Genomic DNA, 18953 nt, shown 5'->3' on the forward strand with positions numbered 1-18953 from the left:
TTCTCTGGAAGGACAAAGTTCCAGCAATAAGAAATTCAATTTTCCTCCATTAAAGAAAGCATCTCTCAGTACCAGCTGAATACAATTGATGGAATAAATCTTTCCCATTAGTGGAGAGATAATTTCACATAAGTGTACTGGGAGACCTTCAAAGCAGAACTGAGAGTCTTTGCCGAGCCTCTCTGCTTAACTTGTTTGTCGTGTAATTGCATTTAGACCAAGGGCCTCGGAAGGAAACCACTGACTGAATTAGCATTAACCAGATTGTGTGTAGTGAGGTGAGGTGAGGTGCGGTAGGGCGGGGCGGGGCGGGGCGGGGTGGGGTGGGGCGGGAGCAGGGGAGCTTGATGCATTGTGGGTAGTTGTTCCTGCCTTCAGAAAGGACAAGCTGACACTGAAGGGACCAGCTGCTTACAAGCCTGGTGTTAATTGCTTTTCTCATCAAACAGAGAAAAGTTTATCACTCTAGGAAGGTAGAGATGTAAGTACCTAATAAAGCAGAGACTGAGTCCAAGGTCTTTTGTTTATGAATGCCCACAGGTCTCATCAGCAGCTCTTCCCTAGGCCAGGAAACAAAGAGCCTTCTGAACCGAGGCAGGTGGAAAAAGTTGTCTGGATACTCGTGCCTTCATGTTTGCCTCAGATTTGTGTTGTCAGTGAGGGCCATCTTCCCAGTGCCCTGATGCCTTAGGATGCTGACAACTACTGAGTGCATTGCCAGTGGTAAACAGACTGTTCTAGAATTGGACCCAGAGTTGTGAGCCCTGGATTCCAGGCCTGGCTCCACCACTACTCCGCTGTGTGGCTTGGGGGCAAGTAGCATAACCTCTGTGGACCTCAGTTTCCTCCTCTTCCACTAACTCTGTGCTCTTCCAGCTGGCTTTTCTCTGGCATCTCCTGAGACTAAGACTCCAGAGCTGTCTTCAGAATCACCCCAAACCTCTATTTCATCTAGAGAGATCTTGTTTTTATTTGTTTTCAACTTTGGGTCCTTATCAAATATCATCTGATAAAAAGCTTCCCTCTCTGATATATTTGAAAAACCATCATTCTAGATGACCTCTAATTGTCCCACGTACTCACTCAGTCCACCATTTTTTGAAACAATGGTCTAGTACTTGTTAGGCATTTCCGAGCACTGCAGAGAGAAGAAAAGGAAGAGCCCTTGGCCCTGCCCTCAAGGAGCTCATGATCTAGTGGATAGGAGAACAGTGTATGCCACGGTGGGATAGCAACATGTTTGTGTCAGACTTTGGAAGAAAGTGACTAGTGCCAATTAGGGCCATCAAGACAGGCTTCAGGGAAGAGGTGTCATTTGAAGCTGGGTCATGAAGGATGGGTGTTGGGGTGCAGGAGTGACACCTGCAGCGGTGGGGAGAACACTGCACAGACATGGAGGCCTAAGCTACATGTGCATGGCAGCTATGGGGAAAACAGAGGGTGTGTTGTCTGGAATACAGTGGGAAAGTGGGAGTAGGGATATCGGGAGATGCCAAAGCTTCCAGAACCCACTCTGGGGGGTGCTAGCCTCTGTCTTTCTGTTTCTAAAGCCCGATGAGAGGAATTGCTGTCTATCCTGTTCATTGTCTTGCTGTCTACCTCCAGTGACACTATTAGTGACAGTAATAACCACTGCCATTTATGTAGCTCACTCTGTACCAGGATGCCAAAACAGAGGCTCAGAGAGCCGTCACATGCTTGTGCAACTTTAGAGAGCTCACAAGTGGCAGAGCTGAGAGTTGAACCCGTGACTCCAGTGTCACGTGACTCCAGATTCTCATGCGTGACTCCACCATGCAGCCCCAGCTTATCTCCTTGTGGTATAATGTAGCATCCTTAGAGAACGATCCCTTAGTAAGACACCTAAAAACATCTCCCAGAAATTTAAATTGGAGTACTATGAAAAAAAGAAGGTATTTACTCCTCTTGAGTGAAGACAGTAAGCCCCTGGGTGCCAGATGATGTCCGAGCAGTCTGCCTTCCATCTTCTGACCTCCGGGACTTCCCTGGCAGCCTGGGGTTCCGAGCATGAAAAGTAGATCACGTGATCCTCTCTTCTCTACCCACAGGCATGCATGTGTCATTCGTGGTCAAGTGATGACATCAGACGGGACCCCGCTGGTTGGTGTGAATATCAGTTTTGTCAATAACCCTCTCTTTGGATATACAATCAGCAGGCAGGATGGCAGGTAAGAGACCTTTTGTGGACAGTGTTAGTGGCAGTCCTGCTCTCGTGGTCTTACCACACAACTGCTGCTGGACTGACAATGTGGAAAAAGGATGGGACCTGAGTTCGGAGGCCCAGTTTTGTGACTCAGTAGGTGTAAGACCTTGTATCTGACTCTGGCCTAACTCCCTTTGGCTAAAAGTTAAGCAGTTTCTTCTCCTCTGGTTCTCAGAGTCTAAGTGTAGGATACCTTATACATATTCTCCTGCTCCATGGCTTATAACAAAAGATACTATCACATGGACCACTTTCTACAGACCGGATAACTCCAGAGATGTTAGCATTTCCTGCTGTGTGGTTTCCATGTGCAACCAGCTAGGTCTACGGATACCACTGGGTGATGACAGAACTCTGCCCTTTGGGTCCCTGTGAGAACCGTCAGTAGAGGGAGGTGAAGTTTCTTTAGTCCCTCCAGCTCTTCCATTTACTAGAACAATTGGACAATTCTTCTCACCTCTTGAGGCCTCAACTTTTTCACTGGTGAGTGGTCCTTATACTAGCATCTCCCAAATTTGGTTGTAAAGATTACATTCCGTGATAGAAGTGGAAGCACCTTGCATGTAGTAGGTGTTAAATAAATCTCACTTTCTGGTTCATTGCTCCATTGTCAAGGTCTGGCACAAGGTAAGGATGTAAGAAATATTAACCGTTTATTAAAATTACCAATTATTAAATGATGAGAAGGTGATGACTACAGTACAAGCCATGGGAATATTATGGAGAAAAGGGGAAGAGAAGGAGGAAAGTGGAATATTTAGGCTGTCAGTGGTGACAGGTCCTCGATTTTTAATAAAATCAGGTGGTGGCAGTCCATCTGGCTAAGTGTGGGCCCATAAGGTTGATTTTCACTCTGTGTTGGAAATTATGCTCCAGCCTGATTGATTTTAGCACCTCTTTAATCCAATATCAGATGTGAACATGTCCCGGCCGAGGTGATAATGAAGTAGAGGCTCATCTGTTTGTAGACATGTGTGCCTCTTAGCGCGGCAAGCTTGGCATGGGGAGCCCTCTCCCCCCTCTCCTCTCCCTGGGAATGGGAAGGGGCCCAGCTAGAAGGGGTTGGCATCCGGTCCCGGGAATAATCTGTGCAGCCCAGACCACAGCTCCCTGCCCCGCACATGTCCCATCCCAGGAAGCACGTCAGTATAGACGTTCACTACAGTGTGGGGGTCTGTCCTTCCCCATGCTCTGTCTTTACTGCCTTCCAGCTGGGGGCTGCCTGTTCTATGGAAATGGCAGATGTGAGCATCCTAGGCAACAGGTATTGTGGCTACATCATCACCTGCTGTGAAACAATCCTCAAAAAGGAGCCGTGGGAACTGCTTTTTTTTTTTTTTTTTTTTGCCATGAAACGTGCCCATCATTCACAAGAGATGGCAAACCGTCAGTCCTTTGCCCTGCTGTGCTGGGTCAGGATGGGTCTGTAAAACACCCCAGAGCCATGTAAGTTTGGTAGCCCTTGGGAAAAGCCCACTTTGTCCTCTCCAGGCTTGGATTCCTCCTGTGTGTGCTGACCCACTCTTTGGCCTCTTGATAGCATTGGTGGGGGGAGGCGGGGTGCTGGGAGGAATGTCAGCCGTGATCCGTGCATCCTCCTGCTAAACCATGTCAAAGAAACCAGAGTTGCTGACACTTCGAGCTTGAGTTTCAAAGCAGTTTTCAGCAGTGCTTCTTGGGGCTTGACTTTTCTTCCCAGCGTAGACACTGCATCATGTAGAGGAGAGTCATGACATCTTCTCCAGGGGTCTGAGGACCCCAGTTTGTTACATGTGCAAGGGCACCATCTCACCCTTTTCCCTCCCACTCCCCTGACTCTCCACCTTTCGGGTGTACCTCTCACACCCCAGGAGAACCTGGAAGGCTGGAGGTGTTGTGGAGGGTGTTGTGCAGTGGGATGTTTAAGTCCGGGGAGCAGGTCTACCTCAGCTTTGTCTCCCTCACTTTCCAGAAGGGCACCATGCTCCCCTCCCTAGCCCAGCTCCCCCTTCACACATCCACCATACTGCAATACTAGGAATCCAGTCTTTTTTTTTTTTTTTAAGATTTTTATTTATTTATTTGACAGACAGAGATCACAAGCAGGCAGAGAAGCAGGCAGAGTGAGAGAGAGGAGGAAGCAGGCTCCCTGTTGGCAGAGAGTCCGATGCGGGGCTCGATCCCAGGACCCTGAGATCATGACCCGAGCCGAAGGCAGAGGCTTTAATCCACTGAGCCACCCAGGCGCCCCTAGGAATCCAGTCTTAACCAAAGCCACAGAGGTCATTAAAAGAGATGAAAAATAGAAGTCATGAAGACAAATTTTGAAAGAATAGCAGACAAGAGAAGCAGTTCAGGCTTGTGGAACTGAAAAATGGGGTTATACGGAGCATGATGCCCTGGGAGTGGGGCCCCGGGCTTTTCCCATCCATTATCCCATCTACCTAATTAATAACTCTGCCAAGCAATTATGATCAGCAGCTTCATTTTACATGAGGAGATTGAGGCTCAGACAGGTGACATAAGTCACCTAAGGAGTAAGCGGCAGTGCTTGGACCAGTCTTCAGCTGTCTGGGCTTCATCTGAGAGCCAGGCCTTCCCTGTGGGGTCGGATTCACACCCATATCCACAACAGGGTTTCCCTCCAGATGATCAGGCCTGGCTCTTGGCAAGATCCCCTTACACCCAGCTCTTGGCAAGGCCAGCTACCCCCAGCTTGTTCACCGCCTCGAGAATCCGTCTCTTCAAGTTTGTCTTCACTTCCTCCCCACACTTGTCCTCTCGTGAAAGGAACTTTTAAGTCAGGCCAAAATTCTGTGTGATGGTTAAAAATGCTCTGTCAAAGTACAGATGCTGTTCAGTTCTGTGACAGGAAAGTTGTTCTCTGGGTATTTCCCCAAAACCACGGATATCCTCCTAGGGAGCCAAAACCTAAACTCTTGATTCAGCATAAACTCTGCAATTGCTTATTAAAGGATGGTGCTGTCCCACTTGCTTTACCCTAGTGTGGACCTCAAAAGGGCCGAGTGGTTTGAAAAGAAGGCAAAGTGAGTGGAAATCTTTAGCAAAGGACAGAAGAGTCAGGCTCTGGAGGCTAGAAACCCAAATCTGGGGGCATTGTCTACCAGGAGCAGGATTTGGCATTAGTCAGGGCAGTTGTGCTAAATCCCTAGAAGAGGGAAAAGCAGACTGGAACAGTGAGCCCAACCCCACAAGGTCTATTTATCAGGGACAAAGGGGGAGGTTCTGTGTTAGTCTCTAAAACCAACTGCATGGATGAATGTTGGGGTGACCTAAAATAACAGCCAAAGTAAGAAGGAACCCAGGGTGTTTTGTGGACAGTGAGAAGGAATTGACAGCATCACTCATGCATTCATTCTGTGAACTATAACCGTCGAGTACAGCACTAGGTTCTGGAAAGATGGAGGAATCATTGTGCCCAGGCTGGAGCATTAACACACAAGCCCCGTGTAGTGTAAGTGGGCCAGAAGGAGGAGAGTACACGAGGCCCTGGGAGCCCAAGGGAGGGAGCTGGAGTTCTGTCCGGCCAAGGAGTTAGCAGGAGCTCTCCCATCAAAAAAGTGAGATGAGGCCTTGAACCCTCATCCTGTGGATATTAAGGCAGGCGTGTGTTGTGGTGAGCTCTGGGTGTTGTTACATGTAAGTGATGAGTCACTAAATTCTGAGACTAGTATTACACTATATGTTAACTAACTAGCATTTAAATACAAATTTGGAAGAAAAAATAATAAAAACAATGGGAAAAATGAAAATTTTCATATCCTATGGCCCCTTGCTAATGCTTCTATAGAAGAGAAGCATCAGACTGGGAGAGGGCCATGGTCGAAGCCTGGGGGGCTGGCTCCCAGGGACAGGGGCAGAGATCTCACCTCAGCGGGCAGTTCCGGGCCCCCTTCCCCTTCCCTTCTCCACTCCTCAAGCACTGTCGTTCTAGTCGTGCTTGTCCATAACTTGCTTAGCCATTTTGGAACTCCAGAGGCCTACATTGACTCATCTGTCACAATCAGAGCTAAAATTACCATAGGGTCATAGAATCTTAGTGACTTAAGTGTAATCCACTTGAAATTTAAGGAACAAAACAAATGAACAAAGAAAGAGAAAAAGAGCACCCCCGAAAACAAAAACTCTTAAATTGAAAGAACAAACATGGTTGTCAGAGGGGACGGTGGGGGACAGAAACGGGTAAAATAAAGTGAATCAAGACTACGTTTGTCTTGGTGAGCCCTGAGTAACGTAAGGAATTGCTGAGGCATTATATTGCACACCTGAACCTAATGTAACACTGTATGTTAATTATACTTGAGTAAAAATATTACTGCGTTTGCACCTTTCCATTTTAGAGATGAGATAATAGAGGATCAGAGAGGCTGGTGGTGTACTCAAGATCCCACAGCAGCTCATGGCAAAAGCAGGACTAGGCTTAGGGCTCCTAATGCCAGGGTAGGACTTATCCCACTTTGTCCTGCTGACATTTCCCTGGGCTTCAGCTCTAAGAAACCCTCAGTAGCAGGGGCACCAGAGCGGAGGCTTGTCAGCTGTCCTCCGTCCTGGCAAACGGCTCTCCATAGCCATGGTTATTCATGTGGGTTTTGGTAAAATCTCTATAATGAATCATTTATGGGAAAAACAAGCAATGCTTCCTGGAATCTCTGTTACAGTTTGTGGCTGTAGTGACATCTTTAGGTTTTACGGTCCCCTCAACAAGTGCGCAGACCTTTGGTATAATTTTTTTGCTCCTGTCTCCCCGCCCCCACCCCCGCCACTCCTCCTCCTCCTCATCTCCTATCTATCTCCTGCTTTTCCTGCTCCCCGTTCTTTCCATCCCTGCCCTCCCAAACAGCTTTGACCTGGTCACAAATGGCGGTATCTCCATCATCCTCCGGTTCGAGCGGGCACCTTTCATCACACAGGAGCACACTCTCTGGCTGCCTTGGGACCGCTTCTTTGTCATGGAAACCATCATCATGCGACATGAAGAGAATGAGATCCCCAGCTGTGACCTGAGCAACTTCGCCCGCCCCAACCCTATCGTGTCTCCATCCCCGCTGACGTCCTTCGCCAGCTCCTGTGAGGAGAAAGGCCCCATCGTTCCAGAAATTCAGGTACCCAGCTTTCTTAACTGTATTTCTCCAGGCTTTTATTTCACTGGTGGGTGAGAAGGGTCTCAGAGCCGGGGGTGCGTGGAGAGCGATCCCATCAGCCACCATCCGAATCCAGCTACCAGGCCCCTCAGCAGCCGTGGTGTCGAGATGATGGCCTCCTCTCTTACACACTTACATCACACCAGCACTGGAAGGCGCCTGGCACAGCCCAGCATAGAGTGAATTCCTGCTGCCTTTCCAGTCTGCCATCCAGTTCCCTTTCACTTTCCTCTCCCCCAGCCTCCAATGTCCCCCTGTATCATTATTTCTCTCAAAAATACTTATGATAGTAGGGTCTACCAAGAGAAGTAGGACAGAGGCGCACCGTAAGAAAGACTAAATGAGAAAATGTGCTTAGCACAATGCGTAGTGCTTAGCAAGTGCTTGAAAAATTCTAGCCAGTGTTATTATTATTGAGATTATGTTAAACACACTGCCTTCATGCCAGCCAAGGATTTATTTGGCTCAAATCTTGACACGTAAGCACTTTACTTAATTATCATTAAAAGGAAGTAGTTTGAAAAGATGCGTTTTAATCAAATGGAAACCAGGACAGATTCTTTGCCTAACGGAGCTGTGCAGAGTTAAATGTTTTCCGCCATCCCAGCCCGATTTCTACTGGGAGGAACGAAGGCCTGGGGAAGAGGAGAGACAGCAGGGAGGGGCCCAGCCTGGCTCTCTTGCCTAGCAAGTGTGCGTGTTAATAGGTTGCCACCGCCTGTAGAGTGGGAGCGTATACACTATTGTGTGTAGGTCTCGCGCCCGGCCGAGCAGATGCATCTCCGTGCGTGTGTCCTGTTGCGTGGCTTCAGGCACCAGCCCACGAGAGGGACATACAACTATTTTGAAATTCTCAGTGCACCCACAGGTTGAAACCCTCACTCCTTTTCAGAGATGCAGGGCTTGTCTCCTGTCTCAACTACCAGGCTGACCTTTCTTTTGAAATGGTTGTCAGTGGAGACAGAGCTTGCTGGAGAGAAGTAATTTGTTACTCAACCCTGGTTCAGCTCCAGCCAGACATTTTCCCAGGAGCAGAGACTTTGGAACAAATGAGGTTAAAGGTCCCGCCCTCTTCACTACGCTCCCTGGGCTGGGTGTCTGTGAGCCCAGCTGGGTCACAAACCTTGCTTATTAACAGATTCATGAAACACAAGAAAACAAGCTCCTGGGTTTTCCCAGCCCTGTCATTGGCCCGCCTTCGCAAGCACTGTGAGATGTACATTTTAAAGGGTACGTTGAAGATAAATATTTATGAGAGCATCAGGATGGCACTCCGAACCCTGACTGTGGTTCACCCGGGTACAGAGCGGCTTCGCCTAGAATTTTCAAGCTGATTTTTAGAAAGATTCCTTTGCTTTAGGCCCAGGCCCTAAAATTTCATGTGTTCAGAATGAGGTGGGGAGAAAGTTCACACCCATCTCTGATACGAAACGGACAGAGAGGAAAAGGCTTTCTTTGTGAAGGCCCAGTTTCTCCATGAACACGAGAAGAGAATGATCACTGTCCTTTTAATGGATACGTTAGCCTCAATTGATTTAACGTCCCCTTCTTGAAGCGGAGCCCAGAGCATCAAGCTGATAAAAGTTCTCTGCTCTTGCCATGTGCCTGAGCACCCTGGCATTGATTTTCAAGTCTCCATTTTGGAACTGAGCCCATTACACCCAGTAGATCGGGCGCCACCTTCCCCACCATTGTGTTCATCTAGCATCTAGATGAACCGGGGCACGGAAACCCATGCCGCCAGTTCAGCCTCTTTCCGTGGTTAGCTTTGGGGAAGAGGGGTATTGGCCACAGGTCCTTGGCAGGCCTTGCTCGCAACCCTGCATAATTGTTTAGCCAACCTCTCATGGTCTCTCTTCACTATCCTGAGAAGGATAGCTGTCAGAGGATCTTACTTTAGGAAAGTTTTGTGGGAGACACTGTCCTCCCTGCTGAGGCAACTGTGTGCATTAGTCTGAGGGAAAGGCCTTTCTTCCTTTTCCTGCCAGTTGCAGAACCAGCACCAGCACCAGCACCAGTAAGGGCACCATCATCCCACTTACTGAGCCCTTGTTATGAGCTGGGCATTTTTCTGTATGTGGCTCTGCTCGGTCCTCACACCAAGGCAGAGAGGAAACTGAGATTCGGCAGCGTGAGTGATTTTACACACATTATCCTACATGTCCTTCTCAGTAATGCAACAGGGTGAGCAGCAGCATCCCCGCTGAATGGGGGAGAACCTGAGGCTCCCCGAGGCAGGGTCGTACCATATGAAGTCGGCCCCGGAAACCAGGCCTTCTGCCTTTTGGTTCCCTCCTCCTCCCGCTCCTCTTCATACTCTGCCTCCCCGCTCCTTCCTCTCCTCTCTTTCCGAGTTCCTGCTCCTCCTCTCCCCTCCATCCTCCCTCTCTGCCTCCTCCTCTGCCTGTCGGTCACCCAAAGTGCTTGGGGCTTGCCGTCTCCCCTGCTCCCGTGAGTCCCTGACGGCTGCTTGCTGTGTCATCTGTCTGTCTAGGCTTTGCAGGAGGAGATCGCTATCTCGGGCTGCAAGATGAGGCTGAGCTACCTGAGCAGCCGCACCCCTGGCTACAAGTCTGTCCTGAGGATCAGCCTCACCCACCCAACCATCCCCTTCAACCTCATGAAGGTGCACCTCATGGTGGCGGTTGAGGGCCGCCTCTTCAGGAAGTGGTTTGCTGCAGCCCCGGACTTGTCCTATTATTTCATCTGGGATAAGACAGACGTCTACAACCAGAAGGTGTTCGGGCTATCAGAAGCTTTCGGTAAGCCTCTCGGCCACAGGACTCAGGGTCATCCCCAGGGAGAGAGTAACACTTGGGGGCATGGGACCGTTTCTCCACCTCCCTTGTTTCTTCTTCCTCCTTTCCTCTTCTTAGAAATACCTATGGCTTAGTTGGCCTTCCAGACTTTTCAGGAACTATGACCTCAAAGAATGTACTCAAAGACCTGAATGTAAAGAAGTTGATCATTTTAAAAAAGGGGGGGGGTGCTTAGAAAACCAAAAGGGCCTTTGCAAAGTGCTGTTGTGGTATGTGACAGGCGAAAAGAGGCTTTGTGCCACAAAGGTAGAGCTGGCTGGGCATTGTCCTGCCCCCTCACAACCATCTGGCCTCAACGCACCCACTAGAAAATGTGGAAGTCTGGAGCTTCTGGGTTTCCTCAGTTTTTTGAGATGCAGGAGTTAAGATTCTTTCTTCCTCAGAATGTCTTGTTGGCCTCTGTACCTCATTCGCAATCAGAGAGATTCTGTGCTTGTTGTTGCTGTCTGTTTTTAAGATGAAGCAGAAAGTGACTGTAGCCTCGCCTGGGTTCCAGCCCCACCAAGACATCACCCTTCAGGGGCTGGCTGTGCTCATGCCAGCTTCCGTACAGAGCAGTGTCCCAGAAGGGGTTCAGAGCTGGACTGTTGGCCGACGTCCCCCCAGCAGGGCTGGTCGCCCAAGCACGGAGAGGATTAGCCCAGGGAATTCCTTCTCATCTTGAACCCTGCTCCAACTTCATTCTTTTGCTAGATTCCACAGAAGCAAAATGAGGAAGCAGAGGAGAAATCATGTTGTAAAAAGAAAGAGGAGAAGGGAGGGAAGGAAGAAAGGCAGGTAGTCACTGAGAGAATGTTTTTTCAACACCCCCTCTGGCCGGTGTTCTCCCTCGCACGGTTTAATATCCCATCTAATCCTCATTGCCACCCTCTGAGCCAGAGACTGTCCCCAGATTCTGCGAGAGGAAGCAGAGAAGTGAGGGGACTTCGGGAGGACAGATGAGAGAGGAACAGAGCTGGACCCATCATAGACCTCGCCCGTAGCTTCACATCCCACCCTACCTTGCAAGGGCATGGTGGGAGCAAAGATCCAGTCTCTTTGTTCATGCTCCCTTCTGTAACTCAAACTACTTCTGGAGTCTCTTCAAAAACAATGAAACCTCACAACCTCTTTGGGTGACATGAGCATTTTTCGTGTCCACCAGCCAGGGCAAAGGAAAGCATCTGCACAGTGAGACCTCCAAGCCAAGAGGCCGACCTGTCCCTGAGAGGACAGGTGACCCATAGGAGGCAGAGAGGCTGCTAATAGGACTCCCAGTCATAGGGAAGGTGTCGGGATGGATATTCCCCTCCTCCTATATTTGGCCAGCAACCTTTTATGGCACCTAGGGAAACTTTTTCAGGAGCTGCCCAACTGTTAATTCCTTCCTTGAACATGTGGTAAGATACTGCCCACTTGGCAAGCAGAGTCCACACAGAAGGATACTTGAAAGAAATGCCATTCCTGTCTCTGCTAGTTCCTTTCCATCGGGCAGTTCCGGGCTTTTTTACAAATCCAGTCTTGGGACTCCTGCCATGGTTTGCCTGCATCCCGGTCCCCTTCCAAGAAGGTCTGGATCTATGAGACAGAAGAAAAACCAGCGGATTTTCAAGGTTTGAGACCTCAAAGCAACTTCCAGCTTTCAAAGTACCCTAACTGAGCTCCTTATCCATGTATTCATTATAAACAGTATAGAATTCCTTTTTCTAGTAAAAATTTGATGAGTGAGTGGACAAAAATATGAATAAATTCATATGTTTCTATAAATAGTGCTACTACTTGTTAACATTTAAATTTATTCTCTCTCTTTATGTATAGTAAGTGTGTGTGTGTGTGTGTGTGTGTGTGTGTGTATGGTTTTGTTTTTTTTTTTAACATTTTATTGATTTGACAGACAAAGATCCAAGTAGGCAGAGAGGCAGGCAGAGAGAGAGGAGGAAGCAGGCTCCCCGCTGAGCAGAGAGCCCGATGCAGGGCTTGATCCCAGGACCCTGAGATCATGACCTGAGCCGAAGACAGAGGCTCCCAGGCGCCCTGTATGGTTTTTTTTTTTTTTTTTAAGCACACATATAATCCCATATATAACGAGTCTTTCCAGCTTGGCATCATAAACATTTTCCATGTCACCCTGTTATCTTCATAACCAAAATATCCACTGGCAGCATAATATTCCTCAAGTGGGTACCTTTTGATGGGCTCAATCTCTAGACCCTTTTGAACTTTAAGATTACTTCCAATTTGCACTATTAGAAATAAAGCTGCAGTGAAGAGCTTTGTGCCTAAACTGTTTTCCATACTAGAGGATCATGTCCTGGGAATCAATTCACCTGGGTCCTTTTGAAGGTGTTTAGTGCATTTCCTTCAACTTTTTCCTAATAAGACACAATTGTTCTTTGAAAAGAGGGTACTCGGGCTCAGCCTCTCTGGGTCAGTACTGCACGTACATCTGGCTCCTGCTGAGAAACATGATCCTTTCTCCTTCCCTACAAAAGACAAACCAAGCCTTGCAGGCACATCAAAGCCAGAGCAGAGACTTTGCTCACCTGTGCATTTCGTACCTTTTGTTTTCTGCAGTTTCTGTAGGCTATGAGTATGAATCCTGCCCAGATCTGATCCTCTGGGAGAAAAGAACAGCAGTGCTGCAGGGCTACGAAATCGATGCTTCCAAGCTGGGAGGATGGAGCCTGGACAAACACCATGCCCTCAACATCCAGAGTGGTGAGTGCGTGAGAAGAACTCCAGCAGCCAGGCTGTGGGTGGGACCTTCATCTCATATCCTTCATGCCCTTTAAAAAAAAAAAAGAAAGAAAAGAAAATGCACACTCCCAGTTACAGGGGCTCATGTGTGATCAGTCGTCCAAAGGATTAGTCATCAGAAATATTCCTTGGGAGCCTGCGCTATGCTGGGCACTGCCAGGCACTGGAGGATACAGAAATGAGACTCCAGACACTTCCCAGGCAGTCTCCATGCTGTGCCATCCCACACAAAAACACAGGACCCTGGGACCTGGAACAGGGGCACCTCAGCCTCTTGGTTCCGCAAGGTGTCTCTTTGGAGAGAACCTCTGGACGGAGTCTCAAAAGGTCTGTAGGATTAGCCCGATATATCAAGTAGGGAGAACATTTTAGGCAGAAGGCACAGTAGGTGCCAAAGCACAAAAGCCTAAAAGAAGAGTAATTGGAAAGAAGATTCACTGTGGTTTGAGCAAAGGATGAAATGAAGGCAAGAGCCAGAGCCAGAGCTGGGGCTGGAGCCGCTGGAGGCCAGGCTGAGAAGATTAGGACTTTGAACTGCGTCCAGAGGCAGATGTCAAGCCTCTGAAAGGTTCCAGGCCTACAAGTGACACAATCCACTCTGTAGTTTAGATCGCTCACCTTGACTGTGTGCTGTGATGGGACAACTCAATACGGTCATGACAGCTCCCGCCTCACCTGAAGATGCTGGGAATGGCTATCTATCAAAGCCGCAGCATGGCTGAAGAAAAAACTGACAAACGGACTCTAGAATTTATGATAGCCTAAAGATTTGTCAGTTACTAAGGCAGCCTTTAAAATCAGAAGAAAAAAGAGGCCCTGCCAGATATTCGACGGTTCTAGAAAAACCACCATCTTACTGTGCGGGGCCAGCCCCAGAGCAGATAAAGAGACTCTAGGGGACAGAGCAAGGGGTTTAGAGAATGGCCTGAAAGCCATCAGGAGGACCAGTTTTGGCCACGTGCATCAGAAAAGCCAAAATAACAGAATTCCAAATGAGTTCAAAACGTGTTTCTCACTCAGCACCAGGTCCAGAGGGAGGCAGTCCAGGGCTGGCTTGGCACTCTGCCTGCCAGGTCAGAGGTCGGGGTTCCTCCCCTCCCATTGCTCTGCTTGCACCTCCAACCCCAACGTGATGGTTCAGGGTGACCGCCTAAGTTCCGGCCTCCATATCCACATCTCAGCCAGCAAGGAGGAGGAGAAGGGCTAAGGGCAGTCCCTCTCCATTGCAAGGACACCTCCCAGCAGCTGCCTACCGCACTTCTGCTTCCCACGCCACTGGCCAGAACTTCGTCACCTGCCAAGCGTAATCTGCCCTAGATTGTCCCATGCCTGGTCAGACGGCAGGGCTTCTGTCGCTGCAGAATGGGATGGGGGACAGAAGGAATCTCAGTGGAGGACCACACCATGCATATGTAGGAACTGGCCCGGGACCGAGGGAGCCTCAGATGTCAGTGTGGGTGGATAGGTATGTTAGGTTCACCCTACATACAAAATAAATAAGGTTAATTAAAGATCTAAATTTGAAAAAAAAAAAAAAAAAAAAAAGATCTAAACTTGAAAGATAACACTTTAATAGAAGAAAAATTAGGAGAATATCTTTATGATCTCAGAGGATTCACTAAAACCAAAAAGAGCACAAACATGTGGTAGCAAAATGAGTGATTAGACTATGTAAGAATGAAAGGTACCTGTTTAATAAAGGACCCAACTAATAGGCGACAGCCTGGGACAAGATCCTAGTGACCATAAACCTGAAATTCAGGCTTCGATATGGAAGAGATCAGGTCGGAGGCAAGGAGTCCAGTTTGGAGGCTGTGGCAGTAACATGGGAGATGAAGGTGAGCAGGACCTAAAAAGAAATTGTGTAGATATGGGATGAAATCTGCAGGTCACTAAGCTCAGTCCCTTCATTTTGCTCGGAAGGAAACTGAGGCCCAGGAGCAGGTAAAGCAGTGGGGAGTCTGATGCAGCATCTGGGATCAGTCTGTTAGGAGCAAAACCACATAAAACCCCAGGTCTCTCGACTCTACCCTGGTGAGAGGAGACTGAAGTTCACTCGTGCATCTCTGTAAACATTCACTGGGATCTACTCGGTGTCCAGTTCTGCATGAGGCACTGGGGCTCTGGGGGAAGAAGACACGGTTCTACAGTTGACATGGTAGCAATCTAAGGAGAGGAAAATGGGTAAGTGTAATTTTAAAAAATGCACACTGTGATAAAGACAGCGATTAGACGTGTACTATCTGAGAAGCGGTGAATGATTCAGGGCCTGGGTGACCTCAGGTGAGCCACGCCCCTGCCCCCACCCCAACCTCCGTTAATACAGAGCGGGTAATAGGACCTATCTTACAGAGTCGTCGCGAGTGTTCATTCGGGAAAGATTGGCCTGTTCGGGACATTCTGGGTTTCGTGGTGGGGTTGCCACAGCCCTGGAGGTTGAGTCTGGAAATGGTAGGCAGAGGGCTTGTGTTCCTTGCAAAAATCAAGGGGACTCTGTGGTTGGCCACAGAAGAGGGCCATTTCTGGCTCCATCGTTGATTCTGCCCTTTTGTCCTTGTCCCAGGCATCTTGCACAAAGGGAACGGGGAGAACCAGTTTGTGTCTCAGCAGCCACCTGTCATCGGGAGCATCATGGGCAACGGGCGCCGGAGAAGCATCTCCTGCCCCAGCTGCAACGGCCTTGCTGATGGCAACAAGCTCCTGGCCCCCGTGGCCCTCACGTGCGGCTCCGACGGGAGCCTCTATGTGGGGGACTTCAACTACATCCGAAGGATCTTCCCCTCTGGGAATGTCACCAACATCCTGGAGTTGAGGTATGTAAGGAGATGTCCTCCTCAGCTTCCTAATACTGTCCCTAGGCCATCCCATGAGCCCACGTGGCATGACCCACTGCACCCAGAGGAGGGGATAGACAGCTGCACCTGTCAGAGTCCATCCGGAACTTTTCACTTCCCAGCTCAGAGGCTGAACTATAAACCTGGGGCTCTGGGGAAGCAGGTGCTGTTTTCCACCAGGCACAGCAGCGAAGACAAATCACTTGTGGAACAGGAGGATATTCTCGGTGCCCAAAAGATATAAAGGTCTCCTAACAACCAGGAATCAGAATTCTGGAAGCCCTTGAATTTCCTCTCGTTTCCTGGCACCAAACAGATGGGGATGAGTCCCATGAGCCTTCCTAGAGGAACAAGGACAACAGGATAGACATAGCCCCCATGCCAGTGTTGCCTGATTTGACCCTGTTACTAAACACTCATCTGAGTTAGGAGGAGTTCTCTTCAGATAAAGGCCCACAGGCTGAAGTTAGGCAGTGCCGCTCAGCCCCTGACGGGCCGCAGAGCCAGCCGACTTGGCCTTTTCCTTCTCCCCGTACAAACGGTGCATGATGCAGCACAGCCACACTTAGAGCTCAGGGAAGGGCCTGATGGGTTGCATTTTCTCAAGGCCTCCCTGAAGCAGGTCTTTGTAGAACCAAAGCACATCATTTTAGAACCAAAGCACTGTTCATAGGGGGTGTTCTGGGGTTACAGAGGAGCGGTGGTTAGAGACAGGGGAACCCCACACTCCCTTTCAGGAGAAATGGTACCAGGTTCCTCAGAACTGCTTTAGGGAAGGGGATCTGCCTATCTCCTGGACTAGGGTCCATGGGGACAGGACGGGCCCATGAGCTGGAAAGCTTTCTTCCAAAAATGGCCAGGGATAAGGAAACTCACTTTTGTGAGATCTCAACTATTTGCCCAGTGTAATAGTCCCACAAGGTATTTGTCACGATTGCCCTTGACAAGCAAGAGAAAAGGAGACTTGGGGAATTTAAAGAATCTGCCCAAGGTCCAGCTTCTGGAATGGCAGACCCAAACCCAGAAAGCCATCTATCACACAACTCTGCCTCACCAAAGAATTGTCACCTGATCCAACAAGGGCTGTTTTGGCTTAATGCCACATTAAGTTATTCCCTGGAGGTGATTGTCGGCTAAGAATCTCACTCTACAGGGCACATGTGAAAGGAAGGGAAGGCTTGCTGTTTGACCACAGTCATGGCAGCCCTCAGGAGGAAAGGGTTCCTATTTCTCTCTCTCTCTCTCTCTGTCTCACACACACACACACACACACACACACACACACACACACACAGAGAGAGAGAGACAAATAAAGCAGAGGGTCTTTGGCCACGAGAAGAATCAGAATTCTCTGGATTCCTAGGAGATGAGATATCAAGCTCATGAGAACCACCAATGGAATATTCTCTGCCTTTCTTTTCTCTTTTATGAGTCTCACTGTCACAGAATCTGTCAGGGATGCTCCAGTCAGCTGCTCACATTGTCTTCCTGTCTCCCAGAGTACCATGGAAAGAGCCATCAACTAGGGAGTCAGGCCTCCGTGGCAGAGACGCTATACAACTTTGGGCAAGACACGTACCCTCTCTGGGCCCCCATTTTCACATCTTCAAAATAAGAGATCCCATTTTCCCTGCCTCCCTCCCACATTTGAGGGGAGATCATGGAAGATAATAGACAAGGAAGGGAGGAGTAAATGAAATTTGGAGAGAAAAATAAGTTTATCAATGCATTACCATCTTAATATATTTTCTTCCCAGTCTGTTTCCTGTTCCACCCCCTCCCTTCTAATTATGGTATATCTCCAGTTCTGTATTCCATTATGAGGAGAATCACGGTGGGCTGCGCACGGTTTGAGTACCCTCTGTAGGGCTGTGTGCACACCGACAGAGACGCAGCCATGAGCAGGTGTATCTCTGGGCCTGTGTGTCTGTACAGGGGAGGGAATCCGCTGTTCCAGCCTCTGCCTTAGCCTTGGTGAGAACAACAGCTTGTCAGCCTCATTCTCTTCCCCTGAACTCAGCCGTGGTGGTGCAGGTGAAACCAGGCCTCTTCTGTGATATGTAGCTGCTTGTAAGTGAGCTCACTGACAAGTAATATCCAATATAAAATAAATCAGTGTCATAGCTGCTAAGTCTTTATTTATTATAGTATTGTACAGTACCATTGCTGTCAAGTTTTCAGGCTGCTAATAATGCTTCTAACCCCGCTGCTAACACCTCATTCTTTCTTCTATTCCCTGCTCTCCTGTCTTCTGTCAGAAATAAAGATTTCAGACATAGGTAAGCCAACCAGTGGAGAATTTCCTGTCTCTCCTCTGCCTTGTTGCATGTTGTATGGTAAGCTGCACGTGTCCATTTCAGATGGCTCAATAGCAAATGAGTCCTGTGCGATTGGAACTGATTGGGAGTAATCAGTTACCATGAGAGGAAGTCATTAATAATGGTGGGGGCGGGTGGTGAGAGCCTGAACTCCTTTCATCTCTAGCGAAGTGCAACAGCTACTCTGATCGTCTGTGGACATGACAGAAAATAATTGGGGAAACAGTTTTAACCTTGGCATAGTAATTTGAACACCCGTCTGCTTCTCCTTGGAATAAATGAGGACATCATCCAAACTGTGTTGAGTGGCTTCGATGGTCACAGTGGGAAGTCTTGAGAACATCTCGATCAGGCGAAGAACCTAGAAGAAGACAGGTGTCAGGTTTGCACTTCTGTGGGCGTTCCGGATGCCTTGGCTTTGGATGCCAGGTGACCCCACCAGAAAGTTTGCCAGCAAGGACAGAGTGGGAGAGGATTTTTCAGACCATATGGACCACCCAAAATAGCGGTCCCCAAATAGGAACTTCATCACAGAGTAGATTTGTCACAGAGGCTCACAGTGACACTGCAGCAGGCAGAGAGGTCCTTATCAGATGCTCCAAGAGTGATGTCTGCCCACCAGCACCACTGTCTTTGTGGTGCTAGACTGACCCCGGGGCACAGGTGCTTTGCACACTTCCGGGTAACTTGGAAGTAGCTATGGGCAGGTGGAGCTGGGGCTGCCATACATGCAGCTCTCAGTTATCCACATGTCGCACACATCAAACTTGTACATGGGGTAGGTGCTAAGTTGGGATCAAAGAAAATCTTGGAATGGTGGAAAGAGTTAGACATACCCCAAATCCAGTAATGTTTATATCCACACCTATGTAATTAGATAT

At 48.8% G+C, this 18953-nt stretch overlaps 1 protein-coding gene across 1 annotated transcript in view; it reads left to right on the top strand.

Moving 5' to 3' along the window:
• Positions 1 to 18953, top strand: part of TENM4 (teneurin transmembrane protein 4) — a 721609-nt gene that overhangs the window by 645598 nt on the left and 57058 nt on the right. The window contains exons 21-26 of the mRNA XM_059187848.1: positions 2070 to 2189; positions 7065 to 7326; positions 9860 to 10127; positions 12738 to 12881; positions 15484 to 15733; positions 18013 to 18033. Of these exons, the coding sequence (XP_059043831.1) occupies positions 2070 to 2189; positions 7065 to 7326; positions 9860 to 10127; positions 12738 to 12881; positions 15484 to 15733; positions 18013 to 18033 (1065 nt within the window). The remainder of the gene's footprint in view (positions 1 to 2069; positions 2190 to 7064; positions 7327 to 9859; positions 10128 to 12737; positions 12882 to 15483; positions 15734 to 18012; positions 18034 to 18953) is intronic.

This window comes from Mustela lutreola, chromosome 1 (assembly GCF_030435805.1).
Source record: "Mustela lutreola isolate mMusLut2 chromosome 1, mMusLut2.pri, whole genome shotgun sequence".
NCBI lineage: Eukaryota > Metazoa > Chordata > Mammalia > Carnivora > Mustelidae > Mustela > Mustela lutreola.